The sequence below is a fragment of the Netta rufina genome (assembly GCF_964035555.1).
Source record: "Netta rufina genome assembly, chromosome: 7".
In the NCBI taxonomy this organism is placed as follows: Eukaryota; Metazoa; Chordata; class Aves; order Anseriformes; family Anatidae; genus Netta; species Netta rufina.
Window position 1 is genome coordinate 1811312 of NC_140130.1, and position 21398 is coordinate 1832709.

The 21398-nt window shown below is 36.7% G+C and overlaps 1 protein-coding gene across 2 annotated transcripts in view; it reads right to left on the reverse strand.

Moving 5' to 3' along the window:
* Positions 1-4038: 4038 nt before the first annotated feature.
* CCDC6 (coiled-coil domain containing 6) overlaps positions 4039-21398 on the reverse strand; it is a 44972-nt gene continuing 27612 nt past the window's right edge. Inside the window, exons 4-9 of one of the 2 annotated variants that reach the window (XM_084289913.1) lie at positions 19632-19735; positions 17735-17895; positions 15014-15170; positions 11615-11715; positions 7768-7892; positions 4039-5405 (exon numbers count right to left, since the gene is read on the reverse strand). In XM_084289913.1, coding sequence (XP_084146039.1) covers positions 5214-5405; positions 7768-7892; positions 11615-11715; positions 15014-15170; positions 17735-17895; positions 19632-19735 — 840 coding nt within the window. In that variant the 3' untranslated portion in view covers positions 4039-5213. Of the gene's footprint in view, positions 5406-5960; positions 7417-7767; positions 7893-11614; positions 11716-15013; positions 15171-17734; positions 17896-19631; positions 19736-21398 lie in introns of those variants that run through there. The other variant, XM_084289914.1, reaches the window with a different exon arrangement.

A 21398-nucleotide genomic window follows, 5' to 3' on the forward strand; every position in this document is an offset into this window, starting at 1 on the left:
GGAATAAAATGTAACCTGCAAAAAAAAAAATAAAAATCTTTGTATCCGAGGTTCTTTGAATTGTAAGATCTGATTCACACCAACACAGTGTAATGTTTTTAAGTAACCACTTGGATTCACGCTGAACAGCATGTGCTGTGACCGTTGTTACCAGTGTATACGTATGATCCAAATTTGAACAGGCTTCCTTCCCTACGACTGGGAAAACATAAGAATAACCAACTAGACACCCAGCCAACCTAGAATGAGGCTTCAGAGATTCCCTAAATACATAAGAGCAATCACCAATGAACTGAAATTAAATATAAGCTTCAGAAAAGCTCAAGGATGTTTGTTCCACTTTTACTTGCATTTGAGGAAATTGCTGTATTTCTGCAGGAAAGGAACAGTCTACATCTGTCAGGTGATTTTTTTTTTTCTTCCTCCACAGGAGGCTTAGATTTCATCTGAAACACCTGCCAAAACAAAAGTCAGCAATCACAAACTAAAGTGCCTTGGACAGCTTAGGTTTTACCACTAGAATAAAATACCTTTGTGTACAGATACAGTATTAATTTATATAGTGAGAAAACTCGCCTTTGCAAGTAGAATACTATTTCAGATATTTCTGTGGAAAGGGGAATCACTTATTTTTTTAAATTAGACACCAGTGCCAGGAACTTAAAGAACAACTGCAACACAGCACTTTTTGAAAGGAAATCAAACAGAAAAATGTTGTCGTTCCTGTACAGGCAATTCCCAGGCCTAGCTGAAGGGTACTCTGAGCAACAATTTACTACAGGGACACAGTCTTCTCAACCTCTATCGCCTGTCTTAACTTCCCTCTCCCCATCTACACAAGCTTTGTAACCTTTGAAGCCCAATTGCAGTGAGGAAGGACTCCTGTCTGGATAATATAAGCCAAACAAAACCTAGCATAGCCACAACAGTTCCCCTGACTCTGCAACCACATCATCCCTACCTAAAGATGAGGTAGTACTTCTCTTTGGAGCCTAACTAGTTGAATAGGAACAAGCACTATTCTCCCTAATGTAGCAGCTGTCTGTTAATGCAGTGCAAAACCTCTGTATTTCTCTCCCTTCTTCAGGGCACGCTACTAATGCAAATACAGGAACAGATGCTTGAAAGAGAAATCATAAGATGAGCACACAAACCCACCTGAATTACAGCTGAATCGTAAAGGCCACAGCATGGCACACTGAGTGACTTCCTCTAGTCCACAAAGTGGCATTGTCTCTTAACTTCTATTCATCCTGGGACTAGTGGTTTTTACCCAAAAGGAACGTGAATGTTATCCTGAGTACTTATTACAGTGAAATATGGAATTAAAAAAAGAAAATAAAATAAAAGATTAACAACTCTAGTCCAAATCCAAAAAGGGCTGGAAGAAGAATTCAGCTCCTCAGGGAACTGAGGAAACCAGATTGTCTCTGCATACGGTTCATTTGGTACTTAGGGGCTTTGTTTGCTCTCCCTTCAAGAAGACAGCTATTTCCCCTTAAGAAGGTTGTTATAACAGATGCATGTATCATAATTTTATAGCTTACACTCATAAACCTTCTGGTTTCTTATGAGATGGCTTGAACTGAAGAAATATGCTCTCATAGTCCATGCTCTGTAGACTCCCAAGGATCAAAAAGAAATAGACTGCCATGACTGAAACAAAGGAGACATCAAATAGAGTTGAACAATATTAGAACTTAAGCTGCTTGTAAAACTAAGCATTAGGAATGGGGGAAAAAAAAAACAAAAAACACCACCACCAGAATACTTAAACAAGGTCCCTGGATGCATCCTCTTAGTAAGCAATGATCAATATTGAGGATGAAAGATTTTGTTCTTTGACAGACGAAGTACTCAAGGCTCCGCGACTGGTTTCCATGTATTTAACAAAATATATGGAGTCTAAATTGTCTCCTGTCAGCAGTTCAGCTCCCACCAGTTCCAGGAAGCTCTGTCATTTTCATTGCTTCCAAGACTGTATTTTTCATTCAGCTGAAGTGCACAGAAATTCTACTCAGGCAGATGGATTCATGAACTACCAGCATTTTAACAGGAAAAGGAGTCCTGTTCTGTTTAGCTCTGGTACAGCAAGATTGCTAATAGAAAAGCAATGTTACTTTCTTGGAAAACTCTGATAGTCTTTTCTGCTTTTGGGAATATGCTCTTAGAGGACTAGATAAAATTAAAACAATCTTATCTGGCTGTTAGCTGGAAGACTATCTCCAAACAATTCCATCTCTTCTTCCAAAACTCCTCTGGAACAAATTGTGGATAAAATGAACTCTTAATGCTCTACAGAGATCAGCTGCATTCCAGTGTCCAAGCCAGACCCCTTGAGAGAAAAAGTAAAAAGAAAGCTGTTTGATTGTCAGAGAGGAAAGTACTGCTGAAACAGCCAAAAGATTTTTTTTTTTTTTCAAAAACAAACAAAAAAACCCTTTGGCTGTAAACACATACACTTACAAAATACTCATCACTGCTAGAAGTTGCTTCTGTGACCTTGCACAACTCATGATGATGCAAGTGTGCAACCAACAGACATCAGTAATGAAAAGAACAGCAGAAACCCACCCAGATGCTTCTGAGATAAAACAAAGAAGACAAGCTGGACAGTGATGTCAGAGGAGTTTCTCCAGTCTGTGGGAGGTTCTGATAAAATCACCACTGCAGAATTGTAATTCATGACTATAATTCACAAGGAAAACTGAAAAGCCATTTACATTTATTAGGAGATGGTTGTGCACAATTCCTTATCGTCTTCAAAAAGTCTACAAATAGAGTTTAACACTTCTGATTGCAAGCAAATGTTTGTCCAATGTTCTTAGGTAAGGCCAATTTAGCGCCTTGTTACATTTTCAGGATTTAGCATACATTTGTCAGTTCTTTACTTTCATCTGGTAACGGTCCCACTGCAACAGTAAGGAGAGATCACTAAGACACTTCACAACAGCAGCTGAACTTGGGTTACACAAATTCAGTTTTGGAATATGCTTCAAATGTAATTTATTCTAGGCAAATCTCCATTTCAAGTTCTTAAGACAACACTGTCAAAGGCTTTTCCCCTCCCCCCCACACTTATACTACTACCACTACGAGCTCGCACTCTATTGAACCTCATGCCCAAAAATCTCAAAGCACTTCAGCAAGGAGGGCACCATTCTAACTAGTGGCATACTTGAGCTGAAATCCTGCTTATAAAAGAATATATCTTTTTCCTTTTTCTTCTGTTAACAAAAGGACAAGTGTTCAACTAAACCAATCCTATTTTGACCTTAGTCCCACCTCTGACTGCCTGTAGTTTTCTCGCATGCAAACCCACCACGGCTTCGGGAGCTGTGTTTAATAACAGTGCTCACAGCGGAGTTTCCTCTCTGGAAAAGTGAGCGTTAGCTGTGGTCAATTATTTTCAGATGGAAGCACTGGTCAAATTGTCTGCCTGCCACAATCTTGAGTATCACTTTATCAGAGAGTCACTATTACCATACCTAATGTAATCGGATAATGCACTTGATCCCATATTGGTTTACCAAGTGTAATAGACTATATATGCATTCTCTAAATTCTCTCGGAGCTGAAACTACATAGATATAATGAAGAACTTCTAGTTTTGCCTTAAGCTGAACCTTTTACAACATTATTTTAACTTACTATTTTGATTTAGAGCACTGATTTTATAAAGATATTCAGTCTGCAATTCCTGAATAGTTGAGCGGCAAACATGAAACTCTATGTACAAATGTTAGTATACTACCAGAACGCTCTACCTCCTTCTTAAAAGTGTCCTTAATAAAGCATTAGGCATGTCAAACAAACTTTTGTAAACAAAAGATAAATTACTCATGTTCTGCTCTGATTATAGCCAGATACATATTCTCATAAAATAAACATTCTCTTGTCATTTTCCATGGCCCATATATCCGTATCTATGAGGTAAACCACTTAAAATCATCAACAGTATATAAACCTCAGTACTCAACAGGAACCTCAGGAAAAATAAAACTGAGCAAGATGGCAATATCAAGAAGTGACACTTCGTTCCACTGCAAAGTGAAACCAAACAATTTATTTGTGCTAGATGAATGGAAAGAATGTATTCGGAATACATTTCTTTATACATTGTACCGGCTTAGGCTGCTAAATAAGCATTCATTAGTGCCATGTTGTGCTACTTTCTTGTACTCTGTTTCTACCAAGCAATACAACACTTTTGGCTGTTATGCCAGTATATTCCTATATGCTCATTTTATATCTTATTATCTAACAGACTTGAACATTTAGAATACTTGTTCAAACTTTGTTTCAGGGGAATCACAATTAATATATTTTAACAAGGAAAAAAAAAATAATCAGCTGTTCTCTACAATCACGTTGCCTTCTGCAGCAAAAAAATCAAAGAGCACACTTCAATCAGCTATCAGTAACCTGTGGGCAGGACCACACTTAGAGAAGTTACTTGTGACAGATCACACGGTATGGACAGCTTACAGGTTAATGCAAATGTCAAGTGAAATAATCAAACCTTAAGGTCCACAAGTTATACATTCCATATACTCCAGCAAGTCAGTTCCCTCACTTAAAGATTCAGACTGTACCATACGTTTGAGGTGGTTTTAAACAGGAGAAGTACGGATGTGTCCTGTGTGCTGAATTAAGCTTATTTACTAGGTAATACAATAGAGTATGTGTATTGGGCACTGATTAGGGTGTCTGACTCACTTTTGCACTAGAAGCTGTTATTTCAAACGACTGAAACGTAGTGCTAATTTTCCACAAGCTTGGTAAACACTGTAATATTTCAGAACTCATCAGATAGCCCATCATGCCTTAAATTTTATGCAAATTCTCATGAAAAAATATAAAAAGGTATCCCTTTAATTTTACAAACCTAGAAGCCAGGAAAATGAAGCTTTGGAGCCAAGCAAAACGACATAATGCCGTATTACCAAACAGAGTAGCAAATGTTCCAGCCAGAGAATGGACATACATGTAGTTCAAGTAAACACTGATGGAAAATTTTGTTAAGTTAGTGTTGTAGACCCACAACACTGGCTGCATTTTATACAAACGTTTACAACACAATTAACAGTGAAGCCTATATAACCTCAGTGCAAATAAGTCAAATCCAAATATGCCAAGTAAGCCTTTGGCTTTTAGTAAACTGCTCCATGTTATGAGTCCAATTCTGACATACAGACTGCTGAGCACATGCACTAAGGCTGAGAGGAGGGATGCACTGAATGTTGAAAAGTGGCTGACTGCGATGCTGCGGATTGGACCGTAGGTTGCACAGGTGGTGGAGGTGGTGGCGGAGGTGGCTGCACTGGGGTCTGCGTGTTTGGAGAAGGAGGAGGAGTGGGACGTTTAAATTTGTCGGGGCTGTTACTTCTTCGTGGTGAAGGCCTCTGCAGAACAAATATTGAAATTATGTTTAACACACTCCTGAACAACTTTAGGTGCAAGTCCTCTAATCAATGTATTGAGCTTGGCAAAGGAAAAGAAAAAACACAATTATTTGGGAAGAATCCCTTTTAAAACATTTCAAGAATCACAATGCAATTTTTATGTAAAATAAACTGTTCCTCTGAAATGGAGTAAAGGAAAATTGAAGTATTTCTGAAATCAAACCAAACAGGCATTCTTTCCCATCAGCTTGCAGGAAATGAAAATAAGAAATCACATCCTGAACTTATGTTTACCTCTGATGACCAGCAACCTATAAAAGAAAAGTGAGAGATGCCATCGAGACAGCACCTCTCAGTTCTGCCCGCCCAAGCAGTAGGTGCTGATGATGCTGATGAACTTTTAGCTTTACAATCCTGGTGTGTGAAGTCCAACTACACAGCACCTGAGCGAGGGTGGAATGTCTCAAAAGCCAAAGCATTTGCCCAGAATCATTTGCATGCTGAAAAACTCTTAGCCTGCATACTGGAGCAAGACTGAAGCATAATTCAGCTTGATCTTCTGAGACCAAATATCATACAACAAAGATTACAACCCCTAGAGCTGTAGGAGTGAAACAATGGTTATTAAGCTCCCCTCAACAGAAACCACAGACTTGCAATAACCTGCACATTTAAACACAAAGATTTAAAATCCATTTTTACAAACCAGTGGGGGAAAAATCTTTAAAAGTTAGCAACATAGGAATATAAATTACACTGCAGAACACTGAACTCTGCAGTTTTAAACCCAAAATGCTTACTACTTACCAATCCATTTAGCATTAATCACGAACTTCATGGCATGACAAACTACCCACCCATAATTAATAATCAACCGAAGTCAATCAGCTCTGAGGAGAAGAACGGTTACAGTGCTATACAAAATGTACTACATGTAAAATCAATTTGTTCTGTAATGGAGATTAAAAATGAAGAGTCAAGAAGCAAATCGCAGTTTGGTCAAATAATATATATTGTATCTATTTTTTTTGAACAATTATATAGTAGATTAGTTAAAAGCTCTACGAAAGTAGCCAAAGGATTATCAACAGTTGATTGATGTTTCTGAAACACTTAAAATCATTTATTGCATTTGCATACGTCTAATAATGTGAAGGGACTGGCTTAAATATAAAGGAAAAACCATGAGCCACTTAACAAAACCTTCCTCTAAACAATCAGTATTTTGTCCTGGTGGTTGTCGTTGTCAGCGACTCAGTGTTACTCCAATTAATTTACAGTATCAGAAAGAGCAGAATCAAAATTTCAGAGACCGAATAGAACAAGTTCCTTAAAAAACTTATTTATAAATTCAGTTTCTAGGTTTTTCCAGACCTTCCTGTGACTAACCCCCAGGTTAGTCACATTGGAGGGCTGGACCCGGACCAGGATTCTGGCCTCCTGCTGAGCTCCAGCCTCCTGTTCTACCCACTACTATATAGTTCCCATCTCCATTTGCTCAATGGAATTAACAATTACTTTAGCATGCCCACCTAAGCAATTCAAGAAGCAGACATATTTTAGCATTCTACTAAATACTCTGTTGAAACATGCTTTCACATCTGAGAATGACAAGTATATGCAAACATCTTAAAGGACAATATTTACATTCTACCATACCTGTTGAGAAAAATCAAAATGGTCTTGACACATTAGAGCTCACAAGCTATCTCGCCAAATGGTTAATTCTTAGGCTCTGTTTTCTTGTTAAACTCCACAAATATTTAGAAGAAGCTCAATTAAGTAGAAACGCATCAAACATCAGAGTTAAAAATGAAATAAATCCAGTTGAAAGATACTGAGAAATTGTCCTAACAAATGTTTAATATATTAACTTTCTTCTTTGCCAATGAGAATAGAAAATAAGAGTTAACTGCCTGTTACAGTGACATGGTGGTAGCATTGTGTGTCATCCTGAAGAAAACCTGAGCTTGGAGCAACCTCAGATGACTCATCCGTCAGATGGTGGAGACTAGGAGAAAAATGAAAGCAATGTTTTTACTTCCTGGGATAGGCTCAGTAGCTTAGAACATCACTTCTCACACCCTGCCTGCTGATCCATAAGATGATACCTATTACTGTCCTTAAGATGATAATACATCCTATTCTTTTGCAGAAAATAAGGTTCTCCAAAAAGAATCAGTTTCTGAGGGGTGAAGAGGAAAATCAGGGTTGAAGAAAGCAGCAATAGATATCTTGGAGTAAGGAGACAAAAACAAACATTTACAAAAACATTTTGCACAAAAGCTTAAGGACAAGCAATCATAATTTTTAAAAACCAAACTGACACTGGTAACAAACATTTGCTATTTAAAATACTTACTGTAATACCATGGGATGGTCCCATATGTTGCACATGAAGGCCTGGGGAATTGTAGTAAGACATTCCAGCTCTAGTCAGTGAAGTTGGTGGTGTGAAACCAACTGTGTGACTTGCATATGACAGACCTAAAAATTGTTAAAACAAGGCAGAAATCAACATTCTTGTTTATTTTACAAACAATGTATTTTGTGGGGATTTTTTTTTGTTTTGTTTTTGTTTGCTATATTTTGAAACAACGATGGTTTAAAGAAATGGTAACTGGTATCAATTTAGACACCTAAAAATAGTCAAAGGGTAATGTAAAACCTATTTTATTCTTTTCCTGTAGTAAACTGCCATGTGTTCGAGAACACACGTTACACAACATTGAACAATTTTTCACTTAACATAAACAGGGTAGGGCTCCCTTGGCAGCTTAGTGTTAGTTCACAGACATTTCCACCCAGCTTTCCATCTCTCCTCAGAGCAAACTGCTCCCTCAACAAAATGCAGTCTGAAGAAGCAGACAGGTTGTGCCTGGAAAAGCTGTCCAGCACTGGGACACTAAGAGTTTCCACATGACAGAAACTGGATGGGGGTGACTCCTTCAAGGCATAACACCTCTGCAGCCAAACCAATGGCAGCCCAGACTTCCTCCTGTTTTGCCCTTGTGCTTATAGGCAGAGACCCAATGATCTTAGGGGCTGTGAAGTTAAAATATTCTGGTATAATCTTCCATGGACTACAGTATAAGTAACATTTAAAATTACAACGTGTCTTATCCATATTAAGGTAACCATAATATTCAGAAGTGCAAAAATATGATCTAATTCTTCTTTCTGAATACTTTCCTTCTGTAAATACTGGTTTAGAAAAATGCAGAGTACCTGTATAGCTAACCAAGGTAAAATAATAATAATTATTATTATTATTAATATAATATTAATATAATATTAATAGACAGCAGCTAAGTGCTTGAAATTCAGACCTCAAAATGTTCTGAACATTCTCAAAACTGCAGATTTTCCAAAACCTTTAGCTCACTATTATTGTCTTCTGGCAAAAATATCAGTAGGATAGGAGACAAGACTCTTTTCTCAGCTGTTTACTATTAAAAACTGGAAACAGCTTTGGAGAATTATGACCAATATTTTATCGAAAAGCCTACTAAACTTTTAGATTACCACACTGGATTTAACAGTTTTCACACTTCTTCTACACTAAATCAATGCAACAAAGTGCTGCAACAGCACCTGGCTCTGCCTATGCCTGACTAAAGAGACACCCTAGGAAAAAAAAACAAAAACACACACATAAAAAAGCCTCAAATCACTAATAAAGTTATATAAAAAAGCATATTATACCACCCTTGCTTCAATGTACATCTGGTGCAAATTATGAGCTACTCCAATGGAATCAATCACTTTAGAGTAGCTAAACAACACAGATTAACAAAATCTGATTTTCGACTTAAGTAATCCGATTGTCTGTACAGCACGTTCTATAGCTAAGTGCTTTTGCAAGCATAGCGACAGGAACACAAGTCGATGTTCAGGTAGGTGACAATTTGCATTGCAAGTCAGAGAAAAGAGCCCTGAACAACAAAAAATAGAAACACACTTCAAGACATCTTTACAACATTACAATTGTGGACTGCTTTGGGATAAATCAGCTTCAGAAGTTTTATAAACACAAGTCAACGTGGCAGTCAAAGCAGCGTTAACAGAGTAGCGCACATACATCCTAAGTAGCTCTTCTGCATCTCTGCAGCCTAAAATACCTATCTAGCCTAGCTGCAGAAGCAAAATATACATGAATTCATCCACACTAAAGACTAATCAGTAATTACAGCAACCATTCCCCAGCTGCCCAGGGATAGCAATGCATCCAGTCTTACCAGGTTCATGCAGGGTGATATAAACCTCAGCAGTATCTCAGCTTGAAGGAGTCCTCAAAAGCAGCATCTCAAGCCACACAAGCACAAAAGGCTCCAGGATTCAGGACCCAGAATTTGAGCCATTAAACCTGACCTGGATATCCACATAAAACTATAGCATTTCTAACGTGTTTCAGATTATGTCTCTCCAAATTCAGTCACATTGTTTCCTAATAGAAACAGGCCAAGTCATAAAGGCACTTGATGCAAAATATTCACTGTTGCATTATTCTGTGCTTTTTGCAGCATCTTACTGTACTACTTTTCAAAAACTATTTGTCTTCATTAACTACTGCGTTCATACCTACCAAACAGCTGTATGAGATTCCCTACTGATCTCATTAATTCTTCAGCAAACTGCTGTTTCTACTCTTCTGAGGTCTGAAACTTTCCAACAGTAGACATCAATTTATCATATGTGGAGAGCAACATAGCTGCCTGCGCAGAAGTGCTAGGCTGGAACATTTACTGTACAAATATTACCAAAGTTAAAATTGTGAATTACATTAAAAATGATCGTTTCACCTGTGATTTTTTATTTATTATTTTTTTTAAACTCCTTTGCAGACTGAATTGTAGCATCCCCTGCTTGTGAGATATAGTTCCCATGAGAATGCAGTTCTCTGTCTCCCATCAGCAGAGGCATCTGACCCAACAGCCCATAGCAAGCAAGGAATGTGCCACTGTCCCAATGAAGGAACAATAAACCCGAAGAGCACTCCTGCACTGACACATCAGCATCTGCATTAAGCACATTTCTAGGTAATGTAGGATGCAAGCTCGTTGTAAATTGCTGAAGAATTTCCACCACATACACTTTTTACCATTACTATAGCCACTGCGTGGACTACAGCCAATGTGCAGATGAATATTGCAGATTATTATGAAGGCTGCACATACATACACCCAAAGTAGTTGCTCCAGAACAGTTTTTAGTATGACTACGTTTCTGTATACAGTTACAGGCAAAGGATTAAAAAAAACGTATTGTTTTTGTGGTAATATAACTTGCAAAACATTGAAAGCCAAGCAATCTGTCTCATTTCAGAACTCCCCCAAAAAACTCTTAAAAAGCTAAATTATCATATCTCTAACACTGGCTTATGGATGTATGTGCTCACTCTTTTACCAACATCAGCCTGAAAATTATTTTGAGTCTTTCTGAAAAACTGAAGTAAATCCTGAAAACCAAGATTTAAACACATTTTATATGTTTAGACCTGTGTAATATAATGCCTAAATCCCATTTTGCAGAATGTGTTGATACAGAGCACGTCTCCTTTGCTCTTATTGTAGGACTCTCTCTGATAGATTCTACAGGTGAACTTGGGAAAGCAGAGCATGCAGGATTCTCTTTACTAAGTACAAGTGTATTTGTGATCACCACGTGACATCATGGCCAAAAACTTACAATGATTGTCGAATAGCAATTTTAAGGGATTTTATATCTATCAACAAATGTCTTAATAACATAAATACATTTCCTTTAACATTAAAAATATACTCAGTAATGAAAAATTCAATAATGAGGTCAGGTGTAAGCCATTCAGGTTCTTCTGAAATTCTGAAGACTGTATCATCTATTTACTATACTCAAAAACGTTAATTTGCCTTTGTTAAAAGTAATAGAGACATAAATTCTTAGTATGCTATTGCTTTACATCAGAAATTCGCAGAAGTATAAAAAAGGGGGGAAGGTAGGGATGATAAGGGGTTCAAAGGATAACTACTTAACTGACCTGTGGTATTTGATCACAGTATGAAACAGACCCATCTAAAAACTCGTGCTGTGCTAAAATAAACTTAAGGCAAATCTGTTCTTACATTTATGATGCATCTTTTGCCCCAAGACTAGCTTTGAAAGGCTATCAACCCAGGGAACATTATTATATGACGCATACTAAAATTTTACAAACTGGGTGAAATATTTACCAGGTGATATAGGTCTGCTAGAACTTGGTGAGGGTGTATAAGGGATAGGACTGGACACAGTGCGAGGTCTTAATCCTTGTGCAGACATCTCATTAAAATATCTAACAAAAAGAAAGGTAAAGAATAATTAGATTAAAACTTTTAAAACATGCCATGCTTTAAATGTTTCACTGTGCATTTTGAATTCCCGTAAGAATCACGTTAAATTAGTGTAGGACCAGTCACCTTTAGGAAGGCATGACAGGAACACTCTCTTCATTGCTGAATGTTCTAGTAATGGCTTAGATTTCCGTGGAAACAGCTGGACTCACCTTAGTCATTTGCAGTTAAAACTGTACAAGCTGTACACAGTTGGAATAGTATGTATTAAGGTCAGAGGTATAAATCACATCAACCGATCTGACCTACGCCGCAGTCGTGCATTTTACATGTAATTTCTACATTGAACTCAACAGCTTGTCTAGCTGGAGCTTATCTCCCAGAAAGGGAATCAAACACTAATTTGAAATCACAGAAAGGGGAGAAAAGCCACTGAAGTATTGATAATTTGTTCTAACAGCTGGTCAGCCTCACAGCCCTGCTTCCCATTTGAATCTGTCTACTCTCAACATTAAGCCATCTGCTCATCACATCTTTTGCCATGGAAACGGACAGACATTTTGAATGCAGCACTTTCACCTGTTAAAGATGTTTGCAGGCTGTGCAGCAAGATGACTCCCACACTTCATCTTGATAAAATAAACAGGTGCCATTTTATCCCAACCGTAACTAGTTCGTGTCATTTATTTGTACTTCCTTCACTGAATACAGTGAAGTTTCTTCACAACCATCAACTGCTAGTTTTATTTAATATAAAAGGAAATAAGAATCATACCAAGTGCTCCTACTTGCCACTCACTGTTTATATATCAGAAGCAAGTTAATGATTTTTTTTCCAAAGCTCTACGCTGGCAGCTTTTAAGTTAACTTGCTTAGGCACACTCCCTGGAGATTTTTCAGTCACTGTCTAGATTACAGGTTCCCCTGCTCGTTTCCTCCTCTACCTGTACATCAGTGCACCCAGAGTAATATTGCATTTATCTGTTTCTTTACTGGATGCAGCAAAGCAGAAGATAAAATTAGCTACCTAAATGCCCTCTGACTCTTACTTGTCTTCCCTTCTACCATTGTGCTGCTCAGAAATTCTTGGTAGCTACACTTATTTTCAGATCACAGGAGAAAAAAAAAAAAAAAAGCGGAACAAACAAAAGCATGGGGTACCATTAAGAATTTTCATGTTCAATGCAACTCACAAAAATTACTACTTTGAGTTCTGTATGCCAGTTCTTAAGCAATCTGATGCATGCTTTGATTCTCAATCTAACTAATGTTTAACCATGATATTCAGAGTCACTAAGCCACAACACTTAACAGAGGCAGTGCACTGTAGTGATGCTGAAGATGGTTTAAAATCGGGCAGATAATTAGTAACAGTAGCTACAATACAGAACAACAGCTGATAAATTAGAGGTTGCTTAAACGTAAGCTTTCCAAAGAGCTACCAATGGCAGGATTAGCAAAACTGAACTGACTAGACTATTTCTATAACACTCAGTAACTTGTAATGCAGACAATAAATGTATTACAGCAATGCAGTAATCTTTGCGGTTTAATCTTATTTTATTCTATGTGAAGGCAATTTTCTGTAAGTCGTCTTAGTTACCTGGATTGTGTCATGTGAAATAGCAGCACACCATTAGCATGCTTCTCGATTTTAGAAATTTCCCTGTTACTGAAGAGAATAAGATGGAGGACTGAGAAAGCAAGGATACTGCTAGCCAGGAGGAAGGAATTTTGTGAGAGCTGTGCATTTCAAATTCAGTAAAGCATCTTCATCTACTCTACAAAAAATAAGTATCATCAGCTAACAACGTGACTGGAAAAATGGACATCCGATCTGTCAGCACAACCATTTTTAGGAAGACAAAGTAAGCTGGCAAATCTCCATTTTTAAATAATTACTGCATGTAGTTCTACAATTTTTGTCTACATAGTTCTCTTCTAAGATTAACCACTCTAACAGCTGCCTCTTCCCTCACTTTACTTTATATTACTTACCATGCAAACCCCTATTTTGGAGCGATTCTGCAATGCGTTTGTAGTACCAACATAAATCAACATGACAATTACGTTTCTTATTTTTTTTTCTACATTTTGTTACTAACACTATCTACAAAAAGCTGGAAAAAAAAGTTAGAATACTCTAGAGTTTTCGAATGAATACTGATGATTAATATGAATATAAATTTTGACTTTTTTCTGTTCTTTTTTTTTTTTAATATATATTTCTATTACAACAAATATTGGCAGAAAAGACTAGGCTAATCAAATCAGATTTGAACATGAGAACCCCATGTTTCTAACAATAATTAATTAACACAGCATTCTACATTGTAATACTAGATGCTATTGCAATACTTGTCAGTTGCCTAGTACCTCGGTAAAACTGAAAACATTACCTTGAATTTTAAGGGCACTCCTTGAAACAAAATATCTGGTACTTTGTTTTCTGGTAAATTATATCTCATAACAAATATACTGATGACCCAAGAAGAAGCATCTTAATATCAGAAGAATACACATCACAGAGCGAGGGTTTTTTGTTTGTTTGTATTGGTTTTTAAGTACCACTATAAATCCAAAATAACGTAAAACTGTATAATAAGATAATGAACATTTGATAAGAACTAAGAATGTTCTATTCAAAGTATACATAAAACCTCTTTCAAGATATAACACTGTCATATCACTATGATGTTAGAAAATAAAAGGTATAATATATAACCACGAAAAAAAATAAAGATTATTTCCACGGTCACTGCAAATAACGCAGCTTGTAGTACGGAAAAAAAAGAAATCAAGGATATTATATTTTGGACATCAAAAACAAACCCACTAGCTCTGGAAATGCTTCTTCTCTCTAAAGCTTTATATGCTATTCCTTTGGATTTGGCAGAACGCTTTCTATCTTCTGCAAAAGAAAAGTTACCCCAAGTATATTTTTCCTACCTCACAGAATTCATTGCAGTTACCGAGTTAGGTGAAAAACAAAGGTACCATGATTTAATTAGCTTGAAGCTCAATCCCACAGATTTGTTTATTTCACCATACACTAACAAAACCCTAAACAATCTTCAGAAAAATGTTTTATTTTTCACTGCTATAATTAATCTAAATTCTAAACAAGTCTGATATAATTCTACTAAAGACACTCCTGGACCATGTTGAAATTTGATACATATATTAAACCCATTTTTAAGTTATCTTTATGAGTACTCATTTTCTAATATTAAAAAAAGCATGTTAGCGTTAGCTAACAAGCTCAGTGCTAACATACCTGAACAGCTAGAAAATACACACCTTTCATCGTCCATTTCTAAGCTGGATTCACTTTCTGACAGTTGCCTGCAGAGTGCTTCCCTACGCTCCATTTCCCTCTGTAATTTTCTTTGAAGCCTCAAGTTTTCTTCTCTCATATGTCGCTCCTCTTCTAAATATTGTGCCATCTTTTCTGAATCTGAAATTCAGAATTCCGTTAAAATTTGGTTAATATTCAATTTCATAGACAGGCCCATATGTTGTGCCTAATTTTATCCCAGCACTTCAAGAATGAGGGAGTAGAGAATGTACAGGATGGATCACTCAAAGTTCCCACCTCTAAGTCATTACATCAAAGGCTAATTTGTAACAGTAGCTACTAAAATTACTATCTGACAGCAATTTTGCAAATAAGGATAAAAACAAGAAGAATTTTCAAGCATTTACTTAAATGAATTTGAGAAACAGAGAAAAAGTCAAAGAAATCAGTAAACCAATCAAATCAATTCCTGCCCCTTTACAGTAATGCAATTACACAGTTACAAAAATATTACTGCAACAGCAAAGAGACACTTTTAACGGTGCATTTCCATTTCAAGAGAGGAATCACAAAACAAGTGCTGAAACACAAAATACTCAAACTTGTATTAAATTGTCATCTTATAAATATTCTATAGCATACATTCGATTAGACTTCATCATAGAGATGGGCCAGCAGGTCATCTACCAATATTAAAAGTCAACAAGTGGTTTATTCTCTACATCAAATGACAATTTGAGTTTGCAATTCTAAACCGAGTTAATCAAACAGTACTTTAAAAGACATTTAGCAGACCATTGAAGTGATTAAATTATATCACGGAAAGCTATGCAGCATTTTGACACATTATTTAAATAAAATGGAACATTTGAAGAAGACTTATTACACATATGTATTTTGTGAGGTTTTCTAATATTTGATCAAATAGGCAGTGAATTTATTGGTTTTTTTGTTTGTTTTTTTAAAGATCCATCACTCTTTGTGCTCATTTCTTTATGCTGTACGATTTAATCAAAGGATATTCCTATTTCAGAAGACTGTTCCCAAACTATCAACTATACATGGCGTGTCTCTTTTAAGCGGAAGTACCAATCGTAAAAGTAACAGTATCACTTATTTACACCTATTATTATATCAAAAGAGTTCCTAGAGTGGAAGTAAGTGTTTCAGGAACATGAAATGTAATACCAAAATGAGAATTCAGTAAGCAGACTAAGTATTTATGAATAATAGTAAAGGTTCTCAGATGACCACATATTGCAAACACCAAACTTCCTCCTGAAAGAAAGGTGTATCAGTTTCATCTTCTGTTTACCGGCAGCCCACAAACCAGTATATCCACAATTTCTATCGGTATTGCTGTACATACTGCAGCTGCTTAACTTGTTCACAACAGAAAAGAGTACTTCTAAACCTAAATCTCATTTTCCATGAGAATTTGACTTCAACTGCTTCAGAATTTTACTCTGAATTACAGTATTTCAAAAACAAACTACCTGAAAACAGCAAAGAACATGTGAAATGAAATAGATTAGGCCAAATTTGTACAAAGAGTACTTTAAATCTTAGGCCTTGCTCTCATTCTGAAGTAAGCAAAGGCCGCAGACAGAACTGGCAAGTACAGAGATAAGCAGCCCTTAGTTCTTTTAACTAACACAAATTATTAATACCACAAACTTGTGCACAAGGCCTCTGCACAAGAGCACTCTCCCGCTATCTCTGCCCGTATGAAGGCCGCTGCCCTGTGAGCTGTGTCTCCACACAGGCGCTGAAGCGCTGCAGCCAGCCTCGCAGGACCAGCACCATGAAGGGGGACGACTGCCTGCTTCGTGCTCTCCCAAATCTGCCCGCGTAGGTAGGCACCTCCTTATCTCTCAGACAAAATATAACGCTACTGACTGGAAACTACACTACCAAAAAAAGGCAGAACTGACAAACCTTAGATAGAAATTTTAGATTTAGGGTGAAGAGATGATGGAACAGGATTCCAAGAAGGCACGAGTGATTTTTCTGCCACCCAAAACCCACCTTCCCTCCCCTCAAAAGGCACAGCAGAAAGCAGGGTGTCCACTTCTGGGCAAGGCTCCACCACGCCTCCCACAACAGAAATACACAGACTTGTACACAGCTATTTCAAAAAGATCTTACTTAAGGAAGAACAAAATAAGATTACTCATTGTGCTATACTGTGAAGTCAAATCAGCTCCCTGAAAAATCAGTCTTTAGCAAAGCTAAAGTTACCTCAGCACAGCCTGCAACCATTAGATGAAATTTTTACAATTGAACTTTATTTTGCTAGCCATTAATTCTTTCGAGTAATTCCTAAATTGTATCTGGATTCTTACAATGTAATCCTTAAGTATGTTTTAAAGAATCTGTGTGCTGAAATACTGCTAAAAGTCTCTGGGTAAAAGAATAAGTATTTTTTATGGCCCAAATATATTCAAGAAATATTTGGCAATTTTTTCCCATTCTAGTAAAGCTAAAAAAAACAGCAACACACAATCCCCCCCACCCCCCAAAAAAAAACAACAATAACAACAAAAAAACAAATACAGAAACCCAACAAATAAATACAGTATATATACATTAATTATTGCAATTATGAAGCTTAGTCCAAACTTACCCTATTTTTTCCACTTGTACCTTAAATTCCTGAAAGTTTATATAAAAATCATACATTACACAGACTTAAAAAGATTTAAAACAAGTTGTTTACTCACGCTGTAACTGTGCAGCCCTCAGTTGCTTCTTTAACCTCTCCACTTCATTCTTTAAAAACCTAATGTGTCTCATCATATTTTCAGGGGAATCTATCTCCATTGATATGTCTCTGGGTGACGGCGGAGCAGATACTGGCTGGTCTAATTTCTCCTGCAAAATTCTGAATAAAAAAATAGCTTAAACTTTACTTTCAATTTACATGAAAAGAAAACCCCTTAAACTCCTCAAAAAGACACTACAAGGCCTTGGCAGGTATGTAAGATTTACGCTAACTACTGCATTTGTTTAGGAAAATTTCAGGAGGATTAATAATGTTTTTTGTTTGTTTGTTTGTTTTAACCAAAAATACGAAATGTAAAATTTTTGTCCAGGGACAGATGGATTTTCTAAAGTATTCGGGTGTTGACACTGCCAAATATTTCTGCATATAGTTTGGGAAAAACAAGTTAAAGACTTTAGATAGTTACCTCAGTTTTATACTCAACCCCCATAATAATTTCCAAGCAAATTCATTTAATCTCTTCCAAGTTTTTACATTTATGTTCTTAGAGGAAGAATAAACATTCAAGATGAACAAATGAGCATAGTTTATCTATGGCGAAATACAAGCTTTTCTACATTTCACCATTAGCAAAAGAGAAAAAACTTCATAGACATTTTCTCAAGCAGGTATTCTCCTTTAAAGTATCACCAAACAGAAAAATATTTCTCATCGCATTTTTCTTTCCATACAGTCAAGGTTTCAAATACCTCAAACACTCAACTGTGTAAATTCAGGAGTAATGATCATTTTTCATGATGAAACAAGTAGACAGTACATATTAATGTTTTAATGAATATTTTTCAAGTTAACACATATTTTTCAGATGGAAAGCAGGAAACTGTTCTTCACCAGAACCATGTTGACTGGCGAGATCCAAGGCTGCACTGAACACGAGGGACAACAACACTATGCAAGCACAGCTCTTTGCATGGCCTGGTATTCATACACACCACGCAATGTGGTACTAAAGCATGGTCTACAACTCCACCTATCTCCCAGAAAGAAGGCACACCAACTGCACAAACTGAGATAAATTAAACCAAGAATGGTTTGACTTAAAAAATAATAATAAAAAAGACTTTAAAGCTAAGATGTGCAAAAATCCTACCAAAGGTCCATTCACTATGGATTTACCACTGTTGAGTATTACATGCAGCTCTTCAAAGCACCTTCCACAGGGCTCTGTAAAATAGAACTACAAGAACTGCAGTTCATATAGGTTCAGGTGTTTTCCAAGTCTCCAGTTAAGATTCACAGAGCCACACTAACATAACTCTCCTAAAACATGTAGTAGAAAACAAGGAATTTGTCACCTCTTCTCCCTTATTGCCCACAAAGCAGAGTTCTTATACAGCAAAGAGAGAGCCGCTTTAATACATATTTTTAATCTTAGCTTTCCCAAGAACATAAAGTATCTCTGTCTTATTTTCTGTTGAAGAAGCAGCAGGAAGTTTCAATGACTTGAGTGCAAACCACTGAGAAAAAGCTGAAGTTTTCTTCAAGCAGATAGGGGAAAAAACAAGAGCTTCTTACATAATGATACCGTGTTAATTTCTTTGGGCCATCAATAGAAAGCTGACCCAAAACCAGAAACTTTAAAAACTATCAGCAGTTAAAAAAAATCAGCAAATTCCTTCAAGTTTTCCCAGATCATTTTTATACTACTTAGTTTCATCTAGTGTAGGCACTCAAGCATGTGGTATAGGGTAAACAAGGAGCTTTACAACCGTGTGAACCTCCAGGTTTTCACAGATGAAATAGCCCTTGCATGACAGAGACAAACATACGTAAAACTAGAAGGTTAAGTATTAAATCATACATCTCCCACAGTAACACAGTGCAACAAGACAAACCGTTTTTCTGCTTCAAGTTTATCCATCCTCTTCCAGAGACGATTCACTAGTGCTTCTTGTTCTTGTTCCAAGGTATTTTCAAGGTCAATCTTCTCACGTCTTAGCTGCAGAGGAAAGCACTAAATTAAAATGATGGAATCATCTTTTTTTTTTTTTCTTCAAGGAATTATCATTACAAAAGATCATTGTCTTAGAAGAAAAATAAGGCTTTCACATGATGCCTTAAAACATCAAGGCAAATGCAAAGAAGAAACAAAATTCAGGCAAAATACACTGGCCACAGTGTATGGAAAATTTAAGAGATTCAGGAGTTGCACAATTATCGTCATCTTATCAGAAATTTTTTACACAGAACTTGTTGCTGCTTGCAAGTAAAGAGGAGCTTGAAACCTGGACACACGGTCACTGATGTCATAACAAGCTTATTCAGAAAGGTCTCCACAAGCCTCTGAAGTTCACATGCAATTTACAGCCCACTATTTAAGCACTTACTCCTTTGAAAAAATCTTACGTTAAAAGCAGAAGAATCACGCTTATGTAAGCCAGAAACAGAAGAAAAGCCATGTCTGACTTGTGTTTTATAACAAGTAAAACAGAAACAAAAAAAATATTCAACTGCCTTTAGTGATACAGCATCAATCCTTCCTAGGAAAACCAATTTAATTTCTATCTCAGCAAAGAATTAATAAACAACAACATTTAACCTGGCATTTTTCATGTTCACACTAGAATATTAAGAGGCACAGCTGATCTTATTCACTAACGCTGGCAGCTAAACTCCAGGAGTTAATACGACAAAACAGATGTGACAATCAATGCCTTTACAGATGGAAAATACCATGAGGTTATTTTTCCCCAACCAACCTACAGTTAACACTCACCATCTTCCCAATAGGCAAAAAAATAAAAAAAAAAACACATTACAAAAAAGAAAGACCGCAAATAGATTGAACGATTTCGTCACATGTTTATTGCATCACTATGCCTGAAGTGCTGTTACACCATCTAAATCCATAAGGGTCACATTCTAGACTCTCAATTAATACCAAAATAACCAAACAGAACTTACACTTATGCACTTAATGCAACAGTAAGAGTTTAATGAGTGACTGCACAACTTTCTTCTTCAAAATTTAGGGCAAATTAAGTAAAAATACACTTATATTGATGAGTAAGGGAGCATGCTTAGAAAAAACAGGTTTAGACAACCTGTCCACATCTGCATTTCTAGATGTACATTAACAATTGAGGGAATTTAGACTTCCATAACACACAAGTCAGGAGCAACATGCTTCAGTCTCACATGAGTGATGAGAATTTGTATCCTGACTTCTACTGCCTTGCCCACAGTAGTAGGAGCTGGAATGGTACAAAGCAAAGTGCTCAGCCCTTGGAAAGAGATGGCGTTTTGCCTTAGGATGCTTGGCCAATGCTTGGGCTGACTGAGTTCAGAAAGTGCATAAAATATTCTGGGAATCTGCCTATCATGCTCCTGTATTACCAACACGAAGATCTGCACTACATCTGATGGCTATCTGTACAAACACATGATGAAGAAGGTTTGACTGCAGATGACTAATTGTACAGCAATGGTTTTTGCATCACTTCAATGCCGTGTGGTTTGGACTCACCTGGCCTGACCTTCGTAGTCTATTTTACAGCTACATTATTGATCTAGCACCAAACAAGAATACAAAGGCATACTAGTGAAAATAAATCTATTTCATTTAATGGTAGGAAAAAAGAGTATACTGGAATTTGGAGACA